At 44.8% G+C, this 24575-nt stretch overlaps 1 protein-coding gene and 1 long non-coding RNA gene across 4 annotated transcripts in view; one reads left to right on the top strand and one right to left on the bottom strand.

Annotated features, from left to right (window-relative positions):
- Window positions 1-24575, bottom strand: part of LOC102562264 (GON-4-like protein) — a 34580-nt gene that overhangs the window by 8458 nt on the left and 1547 nt on the right. For all 3 annotated transcript variants that reach the window (XM_019493192.2, XM_006271607.4, XM_014597810.3), the window contains exons 2-21: window positions 23976-24194; window positions 22055-22251; window positions 20223-20297; window positions 18892-18942; window positions 18424-18474; window positions 17730-17825; window positions 17336-17455; window positions 16543-16713; window positions 15170-15362; window positions 14447-14548; window positions 13040-13080; window positions 12593-12696; window positions 10259-10457; window positions 9989-10075; window positions 9421-9592; window positions 8842-8986; window positions 6737-6887; window positions 6127-6243; window positions 3415-5139; window positions 660-921 (exon numbers count right to left, since the gene is read on the bottom strand). In XM_019493192.2, coding sequence (XP_019348737.2) covers window positions 660-921; window positions 3415-5139; window positions 6127-6243; window positions 6737-6887; window positions 8842-8986; window positions 9421-9592; window positions 9989-10075; window positions 10259-10457; window positions 12593-12696; window positions 13040-13080; window positions 14447-14548; window positions 15170-15362; window positions 16543-16713; window positions 17336-17455; window positions 17730-17825; window positions 18424-18474; window positions 18892-18942; window positions 20223-20297; window positions 22055-22251; window positions 23976-24194 — 4278 coding nt within the window. The remainder of the gene's footprint in view (window positions 1-659; window positions 922-3414; window positions 5140-6126; window positions 6244-6736; window positions 6888-8841; window positions 8987-9420; window positions 9593-9988; window positions 10076-10258; window positions 10458-12592; window positions 12697-13039; window positions 13081-14446; window positions 14549-15169; window positions 15363-16542; window positions 16714-17335; window positions 17456-17729; window positions 17826-18423; window positions 18475-18891; window positions 18943-20222; window positions 20298-22054; window positions 22252-23975; window positions 24195-24575) is intronic.
- LOC109284545 (uncharacterized) lies at window positions 917-6023 on the top strand. Its single transcript, XR_002092037.2, has 2 exons — window positions 917-1508; window positions 5774-6023. It is a non-coding gene; the product is annotated as an uncharacterized LOC109284545 (long non-coding RNA).

Genomic DNA, 24575 nt, shown 5'->3' with positions numbered 1-24575 from the left:
TCTCTATTTGGTTAATCTATAAGGTACAAATCTATCCTGCTTTCTACTTGACTTCAGACTAACACAGCTAACTAAATCTACAAACTGAGTCACTCTGGCCTGCAGCATAAAAAACACTGTCAATTGCTGCTCTAGATATACCCTATTCATATGCTCCCCCCTTAAAACATCCGTTCCTGCCACTGATGGAGACAGGATATTGGGCAGGATGGAGATTTGATCTGACCCAGAATGGCACTTATGTTCTTATTCTGAATCACACACAATCAACAGCTACCTTCTGACTGGAGAACGTTTTCAAACATCACTGATCAAGAGCCCCATTTTCAGATCCTAGAATGAGCTACCAGTATTTGAAAATTCACCCTGTGACTGGCAAACTGACACATGATCTAAAAAGGACAGAGAGACTGTGAGGCCCCCCTGCAGTCATGCATATGTAACCACTTTTCAGTGTGACAGAATGGCAGATGGAGAGATAGCAGCAGGTTGCTCACAGAGGCCTTCACTTATGTAAAGAGATCCATCTTTCAAAGCTTCCCTTTCAAAAACAAGAGAGTGCAGAGTTAAAGCCATTTGGGGTGAAATTAAATGACAGCATGACTTTCTTATGGCTTGTTTTGCTGCTGCAGATTTCTCCATATAGTCCATAAGCTCACCTGGTGGTGTTCTGTTGGTTTCCACTTCTGGGGCAATTTTGGTCGAAGTGAAGGTGGACTTGGGCTCCATTGCTGCATCTTCAGTGATATCATCTGTCATTTCATCTTCTTTCTGTAAACTCTCAATTCCTTCCCCTTCTCCCTCCTCCTCTTCTTCCTCCTCTGGCTCAGAATTCTCTTCCTGAGAATTCTCTTCTTCAGAATCTCCCTCCTGGCTCAAACGCCTCTCAGTTGCAAGCCAGGTAAGTTTTTCCATCGTTTCCTTAGATCAAAAAACAAAGCCACCACATCAAAATCTTAGTCATAGAGAAGTAGGGTTGGAAGGGATTCTCCAGAGGTCATCTAGTCCAACCCACTACAGGAGGCAGGATCACCCCTATCCAAACCATCCCATACAACCAATAAGCTAAACTCTACATAAGACTACCCTCAACCCTGACACAATGTAGACCTAACACCCTAAACTGCCACAGGGAAAGCAGGAGTGTCACAATAGTCAGTGTTCTGCTTCTACAAAATGCTGTCAATATATTTAGTCCTTGTCATACAAATGCTACCTTCCCTCTTTTTCAGGGATCTGAGTTTTCCACGGAAAAACAGAAAATCATGGATTTCCCAATTTTATCAGAGAAAAAACAGATTTTCCCTTTTAGCAGAGAAACTTGCAGATCTCCCACTTGCAAAGAGCTGTGCATGTGGCAGAGTTCCAGCCTGCAAGAGCTAACTGCAAAAAGGGCAGGAAACCCCCAACCCTACCTGGAGGGCGAGGGAGAAGGGGACGGGTGGGCCTGAGGCGCTCACTCACCCAAGGCTGGGCTCAGGCTCACTTTCCTTCCCGGAGCCTGTGAGGTAAGTGGGGCTTGCAGGGGGCTGGGGGTTGTGTGTTATGGCAGAGGGATAGGTGTGGGTGAGGGTGACTGCCAATGCTGGGGGAAGAGACAGCAGGACAGGTGGGGGCACAGGGCATTGTGTGGCTGGGGGCTGAGAAAGCAGGGAGGTGTTGGGGGAGCCCCACATGGAGTGCCCGCCTGGCTGGCAGCGTGTGGACCTGGAGCGGTGCACGATTGCCAGGTCAGGCTTATCCAGGGATGGGGCAGGACTGGCTCCTGGTGGAAGCGTGCAGTCCCATGGCGCAGGGGGGACCTCTGTCCCCCAGATCTGGGGGGGGGGGGGGGCAAGGTGGATGCACGCTGCCGGCTCGTGCGCCCAGGCCTGCTACCCTCCCCCACAGCTTCTGCAGCGCAGCATATGTGACCCGGCACAGCAGGACACAGCAAAGACATGCATGAAAGTTGCCTGCTGCTCCGCGCTGCCCTGGCCACACTCCCTGTGTGCACAGGGGCAGCGCAGGGTTGTGCCCCGCACTGCTGCCCCCGCCTGCAGAAAGCATGGCCAGGGCAGTGCAGAGCTTGGAGCAGCAGGCAGCTTTTGTGCGCATCCCCGCTGTGCGTTGCTGTGCTGGGTTGCATACACTGTGCTGCGGAGGCCCCAGGGCAGCACAGCAGGGCTGGGAGCATGAGCCCACAGTGCGCACCCATCCTGCCCCTAAGCCCCCGCACAGATCTAGGTGGCATGGCTCTCCCATGGCCCCTGGGACTGCGCTGCAGACAGGAGCTGGCCCTGCCCCTGCCTCCAGACAAGCCTGGCCTGGTGATAGCACGCCGCTCTGGGTCCATGAGCTGCCGTGGGGCTTCCCCCAACACCTCCCCGAGTCCTCAGCCAGCTTCCTGCAGGAGTGGGTACAGAGCGACGCACTATTGGCTCTTCAGGGAAGCTACACACAGCACGCCCCCACCCTCCTGCACAGATCTGGGGAGCATGGGTCCCCCTTGCCCCCTGGGAGTGTGCGCTGCCACTAGGAGCCAGCACCGGCCCCACCCCCACCCAAGCTTGCAGCCCCACCCAAGGTCCTCCTGCTGCAGCAGCTGCTGCCATCTGTTGGGGGCAGGGACCTGCAGACCTGGGGCCCTGGCCCCATAGCTCTCGCAGCTGGGGGTTTCCTCTGGCAGGGCTGGGGGGCAGGGGCTGTGGGTGGGGGGCAAGGGGCACGAACAGGGTGAGGGGCACCAGCAGGGCCAGGGGGTGAGGGTAGGTTGTGGGGGGCCTTTAATTTTAATAATGGATTTTGGTGTTTTTATCAGAGAATTTGTGATTTTTTTACCAGGGAAAACCAGGATCCCTGCTCATTTTTCATATTTTAATCCCCTAGCCAACTATAGATTAACACTGCCACGAGCTATAATATATGCCAGGACCCTAAGGTTCTAAAGCTATATGATGAATACTCCCAAAAGTGAAGTTATTTATAAACTTGAAACTGAATGATCACTAGGACGGTTTTTGTCAATTTCGCATGTTTACTGGAGTTACTTTAACCTGAGGAATCTTCAGGGTGAAAATACATTTCCTGCAAAGTCTGCTCTTCTAACAAACAACCCATCTAGTTGATGGAGCCCTTAGAACTGCAACAGAATCTGGATCTGGACACTTGCAAGTCATGATGCTGATCTAACACATATGCTCCTCAGGACAAGAACTCTTCCCTAAATTTGGCTGTCAAGTGTCATACACACTCTTGGTACCATACAAAACACATGCATTCAAACAAACAAACAAACATTTACAAAAATTATTTTTCATTTAAATTTGAAGGTGTGATTCTATCCTGGCCCAACCCCACCCATGACTCTTAGAAAATGTAAAAAAGAAAATTCTCTTATTTATGGAATTCACTGTTAGGATGCTATTTTATTACCTGAAGTTCTGGGACAGATAGCACAGACTCTTCCGATGCAGATGACATTTCTTCATCCTCCTCATCTTGAGTAAAATCATCAAAATCCTCTTCTTCTTCCTCTTCCTGGCCATCCTTCTCTCCCCCTGCCTCGGGACCGGCTGGTGTCCCCACAGACTGACCATCCATGCTGGATAAGTCCTCTGGCTTTTCCAGTGAGCTACTGGACTCTGCTTTAGCATCTGTTGTAACATTCTTGGGAGACTCACTCACTTCTGCCCCAGCCGCACCTGCTGCTTCCAAATGCTGTTCATCCTGGGTGGCTGGATGCATCCCTCTCTCTCCCTCTCCTCCCTTTTCCTCCTGGGCAGCACACTCTTTTTTAATTTCCTTCTGCTCATTTAGATGTTCAGGTGTGGCCTCCATGTCCAACTCCTGCCTAAGATCTAACACAAATTCCTCTTTTATCTCAGCACATGCAAAGTCTTGCTTTTTCTGGGTTGGGTTTTCTTCAAGGACATCACTGGGATCTTCAGGTTCAGTTTTTACTGTTTCTCTTAAGGTCCCTAAATGCACAAGATCTAAAGGTAATGGCTCCAAGGCTTTCTCTTCTGCTGTCCAACTGCAACACTCACCCTCATTAGTCTTCTCCTGGCTGTCACTGATGGCAGTAGCCAGATTTGTGTTGTGTTCCTTCTTAGGGGAGATGGCAGGGCACAAAGAGTGTAGATCTTGGTGTTCCACTTTAGGCTCCACTATAGGGTAGGACTTTTCATCATTTACAGCAGAACAAGAGGTGATTGGATTCACTTGCTCTTTGTCTTCAGCAGTAGATGAACTAGGAAGACCTACAGCATTTGAAGAGACTATCAAAGGAGGGACTGAGGAAGTCATAAGAGGTTGATTCAAAGGGCATGGGAAGGTGGTGGGATTCACCAACAAAGTAGTTACTGGAATAGTTTGACTGCTTCTGCCAACTGCTGTATTTATGGGCTGAATCATATTGCACCCATTGCCGATATTAACCACCTTCACTGTGGCAGCTGGTACAGTGAGGATGACGGGGGCCGGCTGGATCAGAGGGGCAGTTTTTAGTAGAGGGGAAGGCTTTGCACCCTTTTTCCTTTGGTATCCCCTGCGGACACAAGGCTTGCGGATCTTTGATGCTGCCAATGTTGACAGGACCATTTTTGGCTGAAATGTCATAGAGGTTGAGGTTATTAGTGCTGACGGTACACCAGCAGGAAGACAAGTTCTGGAATCAGAATGCAGAGTGGAGAGAGCGTTCTGAAAGTCCAGGCTTTCCCCACTTCCTACTCCAGACGGGATGTTCAGATGCTGCATTCCAGGCACAGTCTGCATAACAGTAGCTGGCTGGATTAACCGGGGAATGTGGACCACAACTTTGCTTGGAGGAGCTTCTGATTGGGATAACTTCACAGCAGTTTTCTGGACATTGATGGTATTGGAACTAGGCTGCATGCAAGGACTTGGTCGAATGAGGAGTGGCTTGAGGGCTGCAGACCTCTGCCTCCTCCATACTCTCCTAGAGAAACGGGTGGCAAGGGGCTTCAGCATCAACACTATTCCCTTGGGCAAGAGCAGAGGGTACTTTCCATCACATTCTGCATCTGCTGTTTCTTTTCTTGTCCTCACAAAATCAGACTCTGCACAGGGTGAACCGGTTGTCTCTCTTGCATCTTCTGTTAACTGTTTCAGTTCTCCTTGAATGGAGGATAAACTTGCCTACAGAAAACACACACTCTAGTTATTTCAGCACCCAGATGCTTGCTCCTTGCAAACAACAGTGAGGAACTGGAGGCAGAAAGTTACGCATAAAGCAAATTGATGTGCGTGCACATACACACATGGGAGGAGAGGATAGTTCTATTTACTGCTTATTCTCTAACTTAAATGAAAAACTCTAACAGGTTGCAATTCTTTGGAAGTAGGAATGTGACCAAATGGCGCAAGACATGTTTCTTTTCCAAACTAGTTTGTAAAGACTTCTTTTATAAGAATAAGGGTATGGGGAGGAGGCTTCAAAGACTGCCTAAACCAGAAAAAAGGGTGAGGTCACAAATGTCATCAATACGTCAACAGGCTCATTTGATGAACTGGTCTTGGGATACCTGGGCTCAATTTCTGGCTCTGCTATACAACTTCCTGTGTTAATTGGGCAAGGCACTTAATCACTCTGCTTCCATTTTTCTGCACAGTGCAAAGGATTTTGAGGGAAAAACAATCATTAATGAATGTGACACATTTGGATGCTACTAGGACATGGGGTGGATCACAGGAAAGCAATGTTCAAATTACAGATTTGCATTTTGCTCCTAGGTCAGCACTTGTAAAATGATCAATGTTTTTCTCTCATCAGGCTGTTGAGCGCAGCAAGGAAGGTAGTGATGCTTCTGACAGTGAACTGCTGGTCAGGCTAACCTTGGATATATACAACCTCAAGGTATGCGACAGACAAAGTATTTCATCCCACTGAAATAAATGAGCATACGTCACAGCCAACAGCACTAAAGCCTTGTTTACATTACGAAGTCTGCCAGCAGAAATGCACCTTCACAACTATTGTTATCTGTGTTATTAAAACTGGCATCAGTTTTGTCTGTCTGTGAGCCAGTTCCACCTTCATTTTGCTAATACACGTACCCTAAACAGCTCATTAGCTCTCAGGTCAGGATGGGAAGCAAAGATCAATTTAAATGGCAAGCGACATACCTTCAGCCAGAAGGGCAGGCGATGTTCTTCCCTCTCTACAGGGGGTTTCCACTCATGAGGCTGGACCTCCTCGCAACACTTGAACAAGATGGGCAACTGTTTTGTTTTCTTGTAATACTGAGGAGACAGGGGAAAACTCCAAGTAAATTCAAAGTAGTACAGGAGATCTCTCAAGCCCAAGTGTCAGAAAAAATTATCTAGAAAGTACATGCTAGGAGTTCAAGTAACCTAAATTGTACTTTTCTTTAGCTACAGTGCTTTACAGCTACTTTAAATACACAGATGTTAAAAAATTTCAGCAAGATCTGCACCTGAAAACAGACATAGGCAAATCTACCGAGATGAATCTTATTATTTCAAATTTATCTGATTTACAGTTGTATTACTGTTCTCTGTAGAAGATGCTGGGTCCCCAAGAAGTGAACAGACCAGCTGTAAAATAAGGGAAAGGGCTCCAAATAAGTCCTTATCCCCACCAAAAATGAAACTTCACATTACTGCTTAAGAAATATCACTATAGGCAGTATATAAGGTCCATGTTTTCTCTTTTGCATGAACAGCTCCCAACACAACCACTTACAAAATGAAAATGGCATAATGCATAACTCACTCTGACGATATTGTCAGGGGCTCGGTTCATGTTGAGATTCTTGATTCTCACTGTCAATTGGTGGGCGGTCTTTGGCGGCATAAGATATTTGCTGATTAAAGGTTTAGGAAACTCTGTCCCATCAAAATGCTTCAGTCCTAAAGCCAATAAACTGCAAGGGAAAAAAGGTCTGTGAGACCAGTATTCAACCTGAAGCAGATATAAATATTCTTTATTTGTCTTCATAATCTGCTAACACCCTTGAAGTTCTTTTCTTTGGTCATCTGTAGCAACAATAAGTCCTTGAGAAGAAGAGTACAGAACGAACACAGCCTAGTCAACTGCTAAATGTGGTTTGGCCTGGGACAAAGGTGCTCATCCCCTGGCCTGCAGAGCTCCCCATAGGTCTGGAAATTCGGCAGCAGAAGAGAGGTGGCACTGCTCTCTTGCTGCCAAACCTCTGGACCCATGGGGAGCCCTGGGCCCTACATGCTGGATCCAGCACCTGATCTCAGTATGCAAGGCAGGCAAGTGCAGCACTAGGCTCCAGGGCCCAATCTCAGTGTAGAGGTCTGGGTTGCGATAGCACTGAACACCCAGAACTCAATCCTGGCACACAGCGTGCAAGAGGGAGGGGGAGCTGACCCCTTGGGGGACAATCCCTGTGTGTGGGTGGCAGAAAGGGACTGTGCCAGGCCCCAGGGCCTGATCTGGCCTGCAGATGGCCTCCAGGCCACTCATCTCAAGTGCAGGTTCAAAAGGTTGAGCATCACTGATTTGGGAGGAAGTTGAAAATGATGCTATATGGAACTCAGTCAGGCACACAGTGAAAAACCCAAACTAGCGTGCGTACTGGATTCAAAATGTCTCTCAATACAAAGTGCCCTCTTCAACTGGCCTCTTCGAAAAGTGGCTACATAGCTCAGTGGTTAAAGCACTGGTCTTGTAAATCAGGCGTCTGAGTTCAAACCTCACTGGAGCCATGACCCCCTTTTGGGGCTGGACTGGATGATCTTTAATACGTAAAACTAACTGCACGCTCTTGCATTAGTAGGTGCATCACAAGCAGCTCTGGCAAGGTTATACTTCCCCTCTATGCAGCATTCGTGAGGCTGGAGTACTGTGTCCAGTTTTGGGCGCCGCACTTCAAGAGGGATATGGATAACCTGGAAAGAGTTCAGAGGAGGGCTACTCGCATAGCTGAGGGCCTGCAAGTAAGATCCTATGAAGATCGATTGAGAGACCTTTTCACAGGAAAAGGCTGAGAAGTGATCTTGTGGCTGTCTACAAGCTCATCAGTGGGGTTCAGCAGGGAATACGGGATATTCTGTTAACCAGGGCGCCCCTCGGTGTTACTAGAAACAAACAGCCATAAACTGATGAAGAGCAGATTTAGATTGAACATCAGGAAAAAATTCTTTACGGTGAGGGTTGCCACAATATGCAGTGGGCTTCCAAGGGAGGTGGTGCTTTCCCTTACCTTAGAGGCGTTTAAAAAAAAAGATTAGATAAGCACATGGCTGGGGTTACTTGACCCCAGCACTCTTTCCTGCCCAGAGCAGGGGTTCAGACTTGATGATCTAATAGGTCCCTTCCAACCCTAGAAATCTATGAAACTGTTAAAATCTGTGGCCTTCCCTCCAAATGGCTGTAAGGAGATGTTACTTTAGAACAGGGGTGCTCGATCCCCAGCCTGTGGGTTAGATCTGGCCCTTGGTACCATGTCATCTGGCCTACCGGGCTCCCCATGGGTCCATGAGAAGCCCCATACATAAATGGTCTTGTGTGCTAGATCAGGTGCACAGGGTGGCATGAGGGGCAAGGGAGGGGCAGCCCAGAGCCCCAGGGGCTTGATCTGGGCACAAAGTGCTTGATCCCGAGATGCAGGCTCCGGTAGGGCCACAAGGCTTGATCCTGGCACCAGACTGGGAGGCATGCAGAGGCAACCTGGGATCCAATGCAGCCTGTGGACTGACCCTACACCACTCCTCTGGCCCACAAGGTCAAAAGGCTGAACACCACTGCTCTAGGATGTCCAGGCATCCCGCAAGATAGCTATAGTATCCCACTTGTTTCCCCATGGGAGGCAGTTCCATTCATATGTATTTTACCCCCTTAAAACCTACTTGTCCTCTGCCTTGGTGAAGAAAATCTTGTCCCGGGGGGTTTTTGCCTTCAGAGAACATATTGGTAGCAACTCTGGATACATAAAGACTCTTCTTGTTGCCAAAATCCATGCCACTTGTTTTGGCAGACAGGGAAATTCATTTGCTATGAAAAAAATGAACATATCAGCATAAACTGATGCAATCAAACAATGGTAGGAGCTCAAATATTGCTACTCACTAGCATCTTATTGTAACCACCATTGTCCTTGCGCCTTGTTTGTGAAAGCAGCACAGGCTGGGGTTTTTCACATCTCGAAAGACATCTGCAAAGATACCCTGGGATTACAGGACTACCAGGCTAAGAAAAACGGGAGAAGTCCTACGAAGTGTGCTCACTACTCAATACTCCCATGGTTTAAGAAACAAGGTGGCTAGTAATACTGAGGTCACCAGATAAAGACATGCCAGACAGGGTGCCATACAAGAATGGAAAGTTTCCTATTATAGTAAAAAAAAGCAGAATCCAATTTTGGGAGAAGTATAGCACCAAACAGGCTGTTACTACACTACAAATCTGTTACCCTTTCAGTTACATACCGGTCTTCTTCCCAGGTTTGCGAGGGCTCCAATCAATTTTGACCTTGGAGTGGAAGTCATCAATGAGCTGCAGTGCTCCCTTCAAGTTACATGGTTGGAATACTGTTTGAAATTTGGAATTGAATTGCTGGCGAAGGAGGATGGAGCTGTGAGCAAAGTTACTCAGCTCAGTCTGAGGGATCAAATACAAAAGAGAAGATGAAAGGACTTGCTTTCAATGTAAGTGCATGTCTCTACAACTGTCACTCAAAAAAGTAAACCTGCCAGATGGGAAGGCACAGAAATCTGCAGGGTGACAGTGGTCATTAGTCCTGCTTCTGTTCCTAACTATTAGCTCTCAATCATGGAATGACTGATTAAGTCTATTCTGCCAATCTGCCCACCCAGACCACCACATTCTTGCCACCATAGTACACACTATTTCAGCAAGCATCAAAGTAATAATATGGTTCATGATACTAGTATTTAAAAAATATATACATCTAAAGGAACACTTTCTCATCTCATCTTTACATGAGATCCCCAGTGCCCACTAGAACTGAATTCTTGATTTGAGATAGGTTCTTACCAGAAACATCCTAGTGGTGCTGGTTTCTGAACTCAGACTGGCATTGAAGCTGGTAAGAAGGTGAATTTGAGTCAGGAGCTGGACGTGCTGCAAGAACAAGTCAGGCAAGTGAAGCTTTTTAGATGTACTAATGTTCAAAAGTACTGGAAAAGGTTCTATAGCATCAACTATGTTGCAGCACGCCATCATATTAAGCAGAGGATTTGCCCTGCAAAGTTAAGTAAACCTGAACATAATATTTACGTTTGATAAATTCCAAGAGCCTCTTACCTGCTGCATTTGCTGCTGGAGCCTCTTTCTTTGTGCATTATCCAAAACCAGAGTTTGGAGTGGCTTTTCATTTTGAGGTTTTGGCCTCTCTACCTCCTGTGGTTGCTTAGTTGAAGATTTCTTCATTCGCAGCTGTTCAAGCTGTTCTTTCACTGTCCGATGCTGTTCATTCAGTAAGTTGGCCAGAGGCTCTTCAAACCTGTTCCAGATCAAGCAGACAGAATTATGCCAAGTCCATGACTTAAAGAGGTGGCTCACATCATCCTGGTGTCTCTGCTAGAAAGTATCACTATTAAGATATTCTAGATAGTAACATTAAGGTGTTCTGTGAAGCATAAGTAAAAGCAAGCTACCATTTTACCACTTGTACTTCTTAGGAGTCTTCATCTTAAGAAACCAAAAAATATTTTGGAAATGTGGCACTTACAAAATCCATTAATCTACCACTGAAACACTCTTACTGAAGACTGCAATAGTAACTTTTGCTTGAATTAACAGTTTAGACAAAGAGTTAAGATAAATCCTGCATTCAGCTGAAACTAGGAGGAGGACTGACTGCACAGTTGAAATTTGACTAAACCACTTCTGATCCTTAGAAAAGTGTAATGGAATCATTGAGGAGCATGAGCAGTCAGTTTTTTCATTTCTCTTTTTAATCTGAGAAACAAACCTTTTAGCAGCATCCATTCCAACATTATGCTATGGCATTTGTTCATTACTGATTCAGGGAAACACACTCCCTATTCAATCATTTATACCATTTTCTGTTACATTCTGAGTTTACAAGGACATTATCTTGCTTAAGTGCCCAGATACAACTGCATAAGCATGGCATAAGAATGAGATTAGACAAAACTAAAACAGAGGGATCAATCAAAAGCTGAACAGGCCCGATCCAAAAAACAGAGCCCACACTACTTTAACTGCAATGATTACCATAATCAGCCCGGATATGATCACCTACAGGTCTTTGTTGCAACAGGTGTGCTTTGTAAATGTAGGAGGTGTCCCAGCCAGCTATCCCAGTGCACATTTGCTGCTACCCTTCTAAGAACAGTGCTAGGTGTCAGTCCATTTAGGACAGACCTTACTTGCTAGCCCAGTCAACTCTCTCTCACCTCTAACCAAACCTATCTCTGGATCAAGCCCAGAGATAGTCACAATCAGGAACCTCTCCAAGACAGGAGTGGCCAATCTGTGGCACACAGGCCACAAGTGGTACAGAAAGCCCCTCTGTGGGGAACACACCGGATCAGAGAGGAAGCAAGCAGTGGCAGACAGGGCAGAGCAGAATGATTAGGGAGAACAGGGCAAGGAGCAGAAAGAAAGAGCAGCAGATTGGGCAGGAGCCAGAGATTGGAGTGATACCCAGAGAGGGCATGGGGCTAATTTATGGCATGCCAGCCCAGAAAGTTGACCCCCACTACTCTGCAGCATTCATATTACAAGGTACTAAACAGAAAGGGTCAAAGAACAAACAAATGCCTTCACACAGACACCCTCTTCAAGAATTCAGAGGAAGCAGCAGTTAGGAGGAGGATTTAACCTACAAATGAGAAATGGATGCAACTAATCAGAGCCCAAAAAGGTGAGTGATACAAATAAAAACGTGCAAGGATAAAACACTCTTTGTATTTTGACTGTAGCTGGTAAAAGATTTCTACACTCCCCTCCAGCACTGCTTATCCAGAGAGGTGCAGAAGCCCAGCAGTTACTTTAGCTCCCTTCCCAAACAGAAACAGCTTAGTCTTGAGCTGGGCTGCCCCACATACAAGGAGGCTTCACCACACAGCAGGTCACAGTCAGCCTACTAGTTAACTACTAGCGTTTCAATAGTAGATAACTATAGCTGAAAAAAAAAAAAAGTTATTAAGCATAGGTGCATGAGGATGACAGCCAAAGCCTTTCAACACCAGCTCACTGGTTCAAGTATATTCTATGCCAATAGTTATCAAAATGCTGACATCTTCTCTACAGCTGTTGCAGTTCTATGCTGCTACACGACACTTCCAGCTGCCTCTCTGCTGATTGCACTCTGCTATTCCAGTGATATGCTTTGGGAGAACACAGCATGAACTATAGTACTTGTTCAGCCTTGCTCAGAGACAGTACTCTTATTAACAGAAAATCCAGATGCATTAAGTTAATTGCACTAAGTTAATTACCTCACAATAAAGGAAAGAAATCTGCCTCTATCTCAGGCAAAGGGTCACAATGCTATGCAATATTATCATTTGTGCCATAATGCATACAAAATGGCTCAGAATACCTTTATGCTCTACATGGATTCTACTGTCTATGGCTTTTTGCTTTTTTTTTTTGAATGAAACCTACTTGAGTGCCTGTGGTGTATTAAAGTTTGGTCGCGACTCTGCAATGCTGTCTTCATCTTCTGGGCTTTCATCTTCCATGTTGGAAAAACCCATCTCATCCTGGAACTGACAAGAAATAAGAAGTTGCTCAGCAGTTGTCAGGAATACAAGACATAGCTCAGGCTTCAGGAAAGTACCTTTGGTAAACAAAAGACTTATGGTTTGGCACGAATTTGCCACAGTGGGCCTATACTGGTGCTCTCAGCAGACATACTTGCCTTCATTTGAACACTCTCTCAACCTTCTCTCTAGGCTCACAGTTACACACATAACAGAATCCCTTATATTGAGTGTACATCGATATATCTAGTACAGATCCCCATTGTATGGCTCCAAGTGACACCTTCAAAAGACTGTCAGCTTCAGAATAGATATACTTCTACAGCTTTAGCTCTGAATTTTCACTTACTGTCTCAAATAGTTCCTCCATTAGTTCATTCACTTCTTTCTCTGTAAGAAAATAGGATAGGGTTATGAAGCTTCCTTTTCCAGCAACAGATTTAGTGATCCAAGAATGTAACAGATCCTTGCAAGCTCTCCAAGACAAGAAGATGGAGAACGGTCCACACATTCTCTCTTACATGACCTGAAATGGTAGCAACTTATTTAAAGGGCTAAGATAAATATAGCCAATTTAAAATACTTATTATCACTTGAGGTATTCAAGAAGAGGTTGGACAGGTATTGGTCAAGGATGATCTAGGAGAAGATATGACTATGCTCTACAATGGATGCTCTACATGCTCTGTAGACTATGCTCTACAATGCTTCTGGGCTTTGCTGGTTGCCACATGCTGCTGGGACAGAATTTTTCCCCCTTCTGTTGCTAGATGTGTCAGGGTTTTTATTCCCTTCCTCAGAAGCAATGGATGTTGCTTGCAGTCAAGGCTGGGGATTGTGACTAGTGTGCCAATGTTCCTGCTGGGACTTAAACTCAGAGGTTCTTGGCTAGAGGGTCTTGCCCCTCCATTTAGGGTCAGGCCAATCACCATATTTGGGGTCAGGAAGGAATTTTACCTCATGGTCAGATGGCACAGGACTGTGGGGTCTAACAGGAGATGTGTATGTCTTCCTTGGATCTCTCAGGCATATATTTTAATAACCTTCATAGCAGCTGCACATTGGCCACCATTGTTCCCCTGCTCTATCTGTAGCAGGTTAGGGTCTTATGCCTTGTAGTTGCACCAGGGTTGATTGTGGTTTTACTGATGAGTCAGATATTGGATTTGTACAAGATTGTTTGGACAGGGATGATCCTACCACTGGCAGGGGTAAGGACAAGATGACCGGTGATGGTCCCTTTCAGCCCTACTTCTCTATGCTTCTATGATATTACCAGATACTTCTCAAACTGAAGTAAGTTAAAGAAAAAAATCACAATCATATACAGAACCAGGGGAAGATATCTACCTTGTGGTCAAACTCGGGTTTTGACACAACATCATATACTACATTAGGTATCTTATTTTTAGACTTTATAATTGAGTAAGTGTTATATTTACATTTTTTCAAACGCAAAAACTTTCAGTTTCTTTCTTTTTTTGGCGGGGGTGTAGGGCGGAAAAGGACTTTACCCTTAATTGCATTTGGTTTCAGGTTAGCTAAAAGGGTCGAAAAAGTTTGCACCATTTGCGGTGGTTCACTCAAAGTTGAGAAACTCAGTTTAAGAAACCAAATAAGCTCTCTTCTTCCTTCTATGAACAGGTAACAGAAGATGAACTCTGCTAATTCTAAACCTGTTAAGATTGTCAGCCATATTTTCTAAGGTATTAAGGTGCCTAAAGATTCAGTCTTGAAGAAACTGCAAAGGACTTACTGGTGATTCTCACAGCACGATCATTTCTGAAATCTTCCGTGTCTGGTTCATCCAGATCTTCCAAGAAGTTGTATTCAGGGTCATCGTCATCATCTGCCTCATCTAGCAAAATAAATATTTTGAGCTATTTTTTCAGATATAGACAGTAAGTGCTAATAGCGACCTGGGAAAAAGCAGTGCACTTAATGACTATCCTGCCTCACAGAGACAAGACTATCCATTAGTGTTTTAAGATATCTGCAATTTGTTCAATTGTCAGGGAAGCTTGGTTTTAAGTAAAAGAAGTGTTCCCACAGAATACCTGACAAAAGGCCTCCAAGATGGGTAGATTCAGGCAGTCACAACTTTTCTTATCCATTATTAATGACCATATCACTTTATCATTCAAACCATGATACAAAGTAGCGTGTTGGGGAAACCACATATGCATGCACACAAACCAGCAGATCTGGTTACACTGGACACTGATGTATCTATAGTTTGGCTGAGATACATTTCAATCCCACTGTCTCTCAAGGGCAGCATTTAACTAGCTTTTAAGAGAGCAATTTAACTTGAGCAATATGAATACAGGGAAGGTCAGAAGGTCCTACAGCACCAACCACGTCAACAGTTCCATATGAGACTGGCTGGTATAAAACAAGATGAGAAAGCATCAGGCTTCCCACACACAACCCCTAAATAGCTCAGAATTGAAAAGGCTATTCACTGAATAACCAGTACCTTCATTCTCTGCATCATCATTCATGAGTCCCCCAAGCCATCTTTTCCATTCTTCATCATCTGCAGTATTTGGGTCATACATGTCTGGTGTTATATCTGGAGCACGGAGCTCAGCCTCCAACTGACCAAGAGGCACATCCTTCAGGGGTCTCTTCGATCGGGTGCGGAAGGCAATAAGGCTGTCTTCCAGAGACTGAAACATGGACAGAAAGCAAAACAGAATCAAAGCCTCTCCATTACTCTTCTAATCTCCCTGGTACCAAGTATTTCAATTCAGCCACAAAAGGAGCAACAAACTGGACACTCTGAAAATATGACTCTTATTGCCAAAAGGTGTGTACTATTGTTACTCCCTTCAGCTGTAAGATTTCATTACTCTATAATTACTACATTGTAATATCAATTAAAAAATATTTTGAAGTACACAGCACTCAAGTCTTTGTGTATCGCTTAGAAAGCTTTCCCTTCAATATTTTATTCCTTGGTTATTTTATCCTGTTATCGCAAGCATTCCTTCTGAGCCGTTGAACAGAACCTCCTCCTTCTGGTTTCTATTTCACTGCAGCTCAGTAGGCTCACTGAAAGTGCAAAGTTAATCCCAACATACTAGTCCCTGATGTTCAGAACGCCATTTAGAACATCTGCTCCTAATTTTATAGTCTGACTTTGTTACATGGCTGGGTCATTCCAAATGGAACAATTTATACTTTCAGCTTTATATAACACACATTTTATAATAATTAAGTGAAACAGAAACTTCCCCACAATTTAAACAAAGTTTCAATGACCCATTTTTAAAACATTCTGTAGTTCCAATTAAAACCTGAACACTGCAGCACTAATACCATGAATGTGAAACTGAATAACCTAAAGTGAAACTGATGTAATATGTCTTATTTCTAAACAAATACTAAATAGCCCCCACCTGCTCCCACGTTTAAGTGGGAGGTTTAACTGTCTCACTTTTAAATACTCTTCAGGTGTTAGTAATGTACTTGCTTGCAAAAGTTATTAAGCTGACAGAACCTCTTTAAAAAACAAAGTTATATTAATTATGGATGAACTAATCACCAATATGGTAGGCTTCTGTTCTCCAGTTAAACCACATGTCCCAATGACAGTAAAAGTTATAATAAATGCTTCACCAGGACCAACACAGTTGTGACACAGGAAAAAAATATTTCATGGTTATTTCCCTCAACTAAATGAACTGAAGGTATTAGATCTGATTCACTTAAAAGTAAGAAACAGACAAAATAAGAGGGGGATAATATGTTAGAGGGATTTTGCAGACAAGTTTCAGACAGGAGGACCAGACCATTAATCTCCCATCAATAATATTAATTTGCATGCACCATTCTCAAACATATTACCTGGTAAGAATCCATGCACATGGGACTAGAAGCCAGTTCCTCATCCACAGCATGTAGCTTCTCCATAAAGGTGCTGTCTTTATTCTGTTTCGGTTTAGGAGGGGGTGGAGGCCCCATAGGAACCACTTCAGCACTAATGTGCCTAACAAGGGGTGTAGTAACCTTCTCCACCTAATTAAGAGAGGCCTTCATCTTAAAAGATTTTATTTATATCAAGGCTATCAAACTGGTGGCCCACATGCAGCTCTCCAAGGTGTTAAACTTCCCCCAGTGCTCTTACTGCCAGAGTCTCCGGGCTCCCTCTCCCTCCTCCAGCTTCTTCTGCCTGCCCCTTGCGGGGGTGGGTGGGAGAGGGGAGGGGTGGCACAGCCCACAGAGACAAGAGATCCCACAGATTCTGGTACAGGGCAGTGATGGAGCACCAACAGCATGGCACGATGCAGCCTGTGGCTCCTGGCCACTCAGAAGATGGACAACCGTGTTTGATAAGGTCTGCTTTTTTATTTTCCTTAAACTAGGTCCTAGCTGGATTGGGTGCTTCTGAGATGCAACTAAGAAGGTATCACTGATGGATATAAACTATTGGATTTATACAAGGACAATGAGGGCATACAACTATTTAGATCTAGCAGGAAAGGAAAAATGTATAATAGTTCAGTCTAAACACATGGTTGGAGTGCAGCTGCTTATTGTCTAACACAGCAGAAGACTGAACAATGATGTCTAACTGGTAACTTAGAATGAATTATTGAAGCTTTCTGAGAAAGTGCTAGAGCTGTGATGTAACATGTACCTCAGAGAGCGTCCCTCCCTCCTCCTCCATCTCCATCATATCAGACGAGCGTCTAGTCCTAGGTCGCTTTGCTCCCCGAGGAGAAGAGGCAGTGCTCTCCACATCACTTTCCAACAAACTCTGTAACATAAAAGAAGAAGAACACAATTAAGTAAAATTGCAAAATACAATGACTTCTTTTTCAAAAACAGGTTCCAGTGATTTTATACATCATAAAATGAAAGCAGAAAACTTGTATAATATTAAGGAAAGATTGAACAATTCTACAGCTAGCAAAAGTCTTATTTCACACCTTTGAGATCAAATTCTTACCAAAATAGAGAGAACATTTTAAAGCACCCCACTGCCTCACATAAAAAGAAATTAAGGTAGGAATATGTTCTGCCACTGTTACCTCTTCAGCAGTCTCATCCTCATCTTCCTCCTCCGGCTGGTATTCCTCATCAGATGAATCATCTTCTTCAAGAGGAATGTCCACAAACTGAGGGGGCTGCAACAAGCCAAAGAAAGGACACAAGCTTTACAAGTCTGTACTAAAGGGTTATAGGAAAGTGAAATGAAAGTTAAAATGTTCATGACAACTGAGGATATATACGGCAGAAAAGGAGAATGATGAGAGGTGCATAGAGTAGTCAATTTGAACAAAGGCAGCTAGTGGAGTAGGTGGATTCAGAAATCAAAGGATGGGTACAGCTTGTTTCAATTTAAAAGTTTTTGAGTTCTTTCCCCCCCGCTCCTCAATGGGCCAATATTAAACCCAACTGCTGCTTTATGTCTTATACTACAAGATCTATGGTATAGGGAGTGCCCAGGACAATGAGTCCTGCTCCTGACTTGGCCTTTTAATCAGGACCACAATACACATAGTAAAATAAAATAAAACAAAACAAAACAAAACAGGAAAACAAGCTATAAATAATTACAATGAGAGAGGGGACAGCAGAAGAGAAACATAAGGGTCAAGGACAAGAACCCACGATGAAACAGGTATGTATTTTCCTGGGAGGCTTCGTATAAGAATGCAAATCTGCTTGTAACAAACTCTGCAGACAGAGGAAACAGCACAGATTCACCTTTCAGTTGCTAACCTTGATCTCATTAGGCTTCTTAATTGGTGAAATATTCCATGTAGGAATTACCTAAGTAAAACAAAACTGGTGTTAGTAATCTGTACAAGATCAGATTTTCCAAAAACTCTGATATAGGAGCATAGAAGAACAGGGCTTGGGAGTCTATTCCCAAAATTACACACAACGAAAATACATGCTTTCTAACTACACAAAATAAGCCTCCTACATGGGATACTCTTATTTCACTGTCTAAGCTTTATCCACATGACTCTCCTACACTGATCTTTTAACACAAGGAAATGCCATTTTCTTTATTTAAGCTTAACACAAATACAGGTATAGCTACAGATGCGCACACTTCAATCTTTTTGACTTGGGAATAGTTAACAAGAAGCATTCTTTCTACTTCTTACTCCCAATAGCAGCGATAAAAGGAGTTTATATCCTTTCCCTGGCTAACGGAAAAAGGCATAAATACATACTCACCACTCCTTTCTCTACTACTTCCTTTAACTTGGAACGAGTCATCTTTGGCTCCTAAGAGTTAAAAAAGACAGTATGCTATTTTCTGTACCTGTAGCATTTTTAACCAATATCTTTACCACACGTTTTCTGCACTTCAGTGTTAAGCACACCACTTGTCTGACATGCGGCCAGAATATCTGAGTTCTAAGCTTAATACTTGATGATACTGATTAACCATTTTCCACTCAGTTACTTGTCTTATCCAGCTGCCACTACACTTACCAAAGTGCAAATTCTAATTAGGGGTGCACCAACAGAGATTTTCTGGGCTGATACTGATGGCCGATTTTTAAGGAGCCATATTGGCCAATATCGATCCAATTCCAATATGCAGCCGGGCAGCTTGGAGACCAGTGTTGGGCTGGTAAGTCTGTCGTGGGGGAAGGGAAGGGGTGTGTGGGGAGGTAGATCAAAGCCCCTGCAGTGAGGGAGGGAGTGGGGCTAGGGCAGGCACTCCACAACTGGGGTGGGGCACAGGACAGAGCTGTGAGTGGCTTGTCTGGGGGGTGCAGGGAGAGGGTGGCAGCTCCTGTACCCAGGAGGGCATGTGCCCCCCTGGAGCTGCATGCAGGGCGGGGTGGGCTGGGGCTGCGGATGGGGGTGCGGCGGCGGCGGCTCAGCGTGCACCGCGGCAGCACAGGGGTTTCTGGGGGGCGGGGCTGCAGGCACCCCAAAATTCTCCATAACATCCCCGCCCCCTTTTCTTCACTGAGTGCAGCCTGGCCCAGCCCCCTGCCAGGAAGAGCTCGGTGCCAGCAGCAGCCCGCCCTTGCCCTGCACAGATCTGGGGGAACACCGCCCCCCATGCCCTCCCAGGTTGCGTGCAGGGATGGGAGCCACCCCCCGGATGAGCTGCTCCCGGTTCCAGCTGACGTCCCACCCCATCTCAGCAGTGCCTGCCCCAGCCCCACCCCCTCCCTCACTGCAGAGACCTCTATCTGCCCCCACCCCATGCCCTTTCCCTCACAACAGACTTACCAGCCAATGTTGCTCTCCAAGCCACCGGGCTGTGCTCCTGGCCGCATGCATGCTGCGGCTGTGTGCACGTACAGGGCATTTACTGGCCACATTATCGGTCACATCAGGCAAAAAAAGCCGATTGCCGATGCTCTCGATTTTCCCTATATTGGTGCCAATCCAATATCGGACCAATACATCAGTGTACCTCTAACTCTAATCCAACCTTTTCTCCATTCTCTCTCTGTAATATCAGATTATTAATAAAGCTTCATTACTATCTAAAGGCATAATGCATATGGACAGGTAAGGATTGAATAAAAACGCTTACTTACAAACATGGGTATTTCTTCTGTCTCACTGATGGCTGCTTTCATCATGGCAACAACATGCTCGTTTGTGATCACTTCCTGCAGAAACAAATATTGGCTTTAATCATCTCCTTTATATTCTTGTTGTGAAGACTCCAGCCTGAAATACCTTTGTCAGAAAAGTGGGGGAGATACTATCCTTTGACAATGCAATCTTAGCCTGGTCTAAAAACAAATCCAGAGAGGACTAAAAAGTATTAAGTATTTCCTTGCGATAAAGAACAGATCCTACATTATATAAACAAACAATGTAAATTAAACCCATGAAGGTCTTTGCGACCAAAATAAGAATACAGACCAATCTATTCACAACTTGTTTTAATCAGCTCTTTTCCCCTCACACGACATAAAACTGAGTCGATGTAACACTAACATTCACTGATCTTGAGAATGGGAGGAAAAGTTGCTGTGAGGCACCACTAGAGCAGTGGTGATCAACCTTGGGTCGGTGAGCCAGATCCAGTCTGTAGAGCCATGTCACCTGGGCTGTGAAGCTCCCCATGAGTCTGAAAATTTGGTATCAGTGTTAATTGCTCTCAGAGCTGCAGCAATCAACACTGCCACTGATTCCCTGCCAGTAAATCTGTGAACCTGTGGGAAGCCCTGCAGTCTACATGACATGACCCCATGCACCAGAACACTAGATCAAACCCACAGACTGACCCTATGCATAGGATCCAGCCCCATGTCATTCATCTAGTCTGCACAGCAGGAAACGTTGAGCACCACTGCAACAGAGTTTATATTTTAACCCTCACAAAGCACATACATTGATAGGCTTGGAACTCTGCATACGGTATATCTTAATTCACTGCATGCCTTCTCCTAGGCAAATACGTAACATCATTTCAGAGCAGGCTGCGTAGTACGACAGAAATACTTCGAAACGGAAAAACAAAAAGTTCATATGCAGTAAAAATGAGAAGTTAAGAAGAGCTCAAAGACAACAGACTCTAAATTCAGGTTTTATAAGTAGATGGACAGAATGGGGTGCTGGGGGAAAAACGTAACTATGACATGAGCACTCTTACATGAGTACCGGGTAGTACATAAAGGCAAATTCACTACTTTATGACATCTACATAGTGACAACTGGTTAATTTGCCTGAAAGAGAAGCAGTGGTGGCCTCGGATCACTACGCAGGGCAAGCACCCAAGAATATTATTACTGTGTTGCAAAAATGCAGAAAAGTAAACAGTACAATCTACTGTATTAATGTTCTCCAGTTAAGGCACCAAGCAGAACCGAGCACAAATACTTCCCAACAGAATGAACCGATTCACAAGCTGCTCTAGGTAACTAGAGAGATATGGCCCTTCTCCCTACTACAATTAAACTTCCAATCATGATAAGCACTACATTTCCACAAACAGCTCTACCAGACATCTTGAATGACTAACAAGAAACCCAATCCACTTAGAAAACATGACATTTTGCCTTCGCAATGTATATCCTCTTGTCCAACAGCATGTCTTGGTCCTAGCTGCATTGCACCATATTAGCACTACCACACCAGAAAGTCAGCTGCAAAAGAGCCTGCTATGGGAACTCAAGGATGAACATCTATTAGAAAAGCAATGCAACAAAGCCAGATCTAGGTAAACTGTGTATAGCACAGAGTTCACCCATTCCTTCTCTTCATAGCATATCCTACAAGATTGAACAGATCACTGTTTTCACTGTTTATGAAATCCAATGGTATGCTTAGGGATAATCTCAGACTAGCCAGTACTTTCTCAAGATGCTCTGGTTGCATTTCCTTTCCCACTACTCCCCCATCCCTCATCCCACTCACGTGCAGGATATTCCGCACATTGACAACTGTCAGATTGTGCTGTTTTGCTCCATCTTCCAAGGTGCGATCAAGGGCGTCATCTAGCCTGATGTCACAGCCCAACGACCCCTCCTCTCCTTGGCATTTCCCTTCCCGTTTTCGCTTGATTGCTTTCCTCTTCCTTTTCCTCCTTTCACCTTCCTCTCCACCTTGCTCCTCTGAAAATTAGTAATGAAAGATTCAGTTACAAAATAGGTAACTCAATTAATATCAATCTCACATTCAGGCAGTGGATCTCTATACCGAAGCTAGAATTCAGTAGATACCAATAGGTCTCAGCAGTTTTCCACATGCTGATCAGGAACTGAGAGTCACTGAAACCATCTCCGTATTCTGCCCTGCTCCTATATATGCTGTGACTTTCTAAGGGAGTGCCAAACTCACTCCTTGAGAAAGCTACAAATTATAGTCTAGACTCCCAGCGGGGGTGGTGCAGGCAGCTACCCTGGAGATCTTCAAAAGGAGACTGGACGCACACTTTGCTGGGGTTATCTGACCCCAGCAGTCTTTCCTGCCCAGACCAGGGGGGTTGGACCCAATGATCTCATGAGGTCCCTTCCAACTCTAAACTTCTATGAATCTGTGAACCTGTCTGTAGGCTGGAATATAAATTTAGAGCTACATAAAAAACTCTCATGCCACATCTGACTCAGGATAACAGTCCTAAAGTGGTAACCTTCTGAAAAAAACTGTTCACATGTAAGAGACCTTTAGGGCCAGGAACATGACAATTTTTTAAATGAGAGACTCAGATTTTGAACAACATGAATGACACAAGACAAATAAATACATCAAGCAAGCTGGGTGCCTGGCACCTCTGCTCTACTGGCTTCAAAGAGTCGTACTATGTCTCCTCCAGAAGGACTTCACATGATGTAACCCTGTCATCGAGCTAAAAATCAACAAGATTGAGATTCCACAGCAATGAATTAAAAGCTTATCAGCAGGGATCCGGGTTTTCCGTTTCTCACGGAAAAAATGGAGAAAACCACAGATTTCCCCTTTTTATCAGCAAAAACAGAGATTTCTCCTTTTAGCAGTGGAACTCACTGATTCCCTGCTTTCGCAAAGAGCTCTGCAGCCTGGATGAGCTCCAGACTGCAAGAGCTGTTTGCAAACAGGACGGGAAACCCCCAGCCCTGCCCGGAGGGAGAAGGGCGGGGCCTTAGGCTCTCAGTCAGTCACACTCTTTGCTCCTGGAGCCTATGCGGTAAGTGGAGCTTGGTGGGGGCTGGGGGCCCCTGTGGCAGGGCTGGGGGGTTGCAGGTCATGGCTAGGGGCACTGGCGGGGGGGGAGGGGGCAGGCGGCCAGGAGCCGGTCCTACCCCCGCTCCAGCAGAGCTGGGGTGGGGGGGTGTTTGGGGGTGAGTGAGAGACACCGGCAAGGCTGGAGGGCAGGTTTAGGGGGCAGTGAGGGGCATCAGCAGATCTGGGGCGGGGGTACAGGGGGCTTTTAATTTTAATAACAGATTTTGGGGGTTTTATCAGAGAATTGGCAAGCTTTGTCAGAGAATGTGATTTTTTTAAACCAGAGAAAACCAGGATCCCTGCTAATCAGATTCAATATACTTCGAACTTCCTTGTGCTGCTGACTCAGGGAAAAGGAATAAAATTGTTCCATACTGTTCTCTTAGGACCCAAACATTAGTTAAATGATCTAGAAAAGTTAAGAGATCAGTTCTGGTTACTTTTGAAACAGGTTATCAAGTGACTTTCCACTGGATTTGGGCAGCCACTGTATTACAGTACAAAAACCGAATGCTTCACTCAAAATGATTACACCTCAATATGGAGACCCTGGTCCAGTTTATTTGATTCCTTTCTGACATTGTAGTTCTCCTACATCACAAAGTCACCAGCCTATTCCTGGCATGATGCTTACCCAATGGAATAAACAGCCCAACATCCTCAACTTCCTCCTCTGTCTGCTGGTGCCGCTCACCAGCTCTGGAGTTCTTCAGTGGCTTGACCATGACAGGAGCTTTAACTGCCAACAGTGGACTTCTGGCTTGGGATGCTTGCTTTGAAGAATGGTTGTCACCTGGGTGAGGGTCCCTCTGCAAAATAACTTGCTCCTCTGTATGCAATTTAGGAGATTTCCCTGCAAATAGTATGTATTAATGTAATTTTGTTTAAGGCACTCCTTTCTAGTTATCTTTTCTCTTTACTTCTCTTTTACACAAGCCTGTGAGCCACAAACCCCAGAGTTACACAAGACTCATATTCGTAAAGGAACCACAGTGTGACGTTTTGAAGTCTCTCTTATCAGTTCAGATTAAAAAGCCAATTCTTATAATAAATTAGGGGAAAGGTACAATGCATTACAGCCAAGGGAGGCTCTTGAAAAAGAACAAGGTGGCTTCTTATTACAGGCACTTTCCAGAAGGAATTAATTTTTCATCATAGGCTGACAATTCATAAACAAGCCTCCAATAATATGAACCGTTTAAAAGAAAGATGTTTACACTTTGGCCAATGTTTG

Source organism: Alligator mississippiensis, chromosome 15 (genome assembly GCF_030867095.1).
Source record: "Alligator mississippiensis isolate rAllMis1 chromosome 15, rAllMis1, whole genome shotgun sequence".
Taxonomy (NCBI): domain Eukaryota; kingdom Metazoa; phylum Chordata; order Crocodylia; family Alligatoridae; genus Alligator; species Alligator mississippiensis.
Note: the sequence above shows the minus strand (reverse complement) of the source record. Positions and strands in the feature narration are given on the sequence as shown.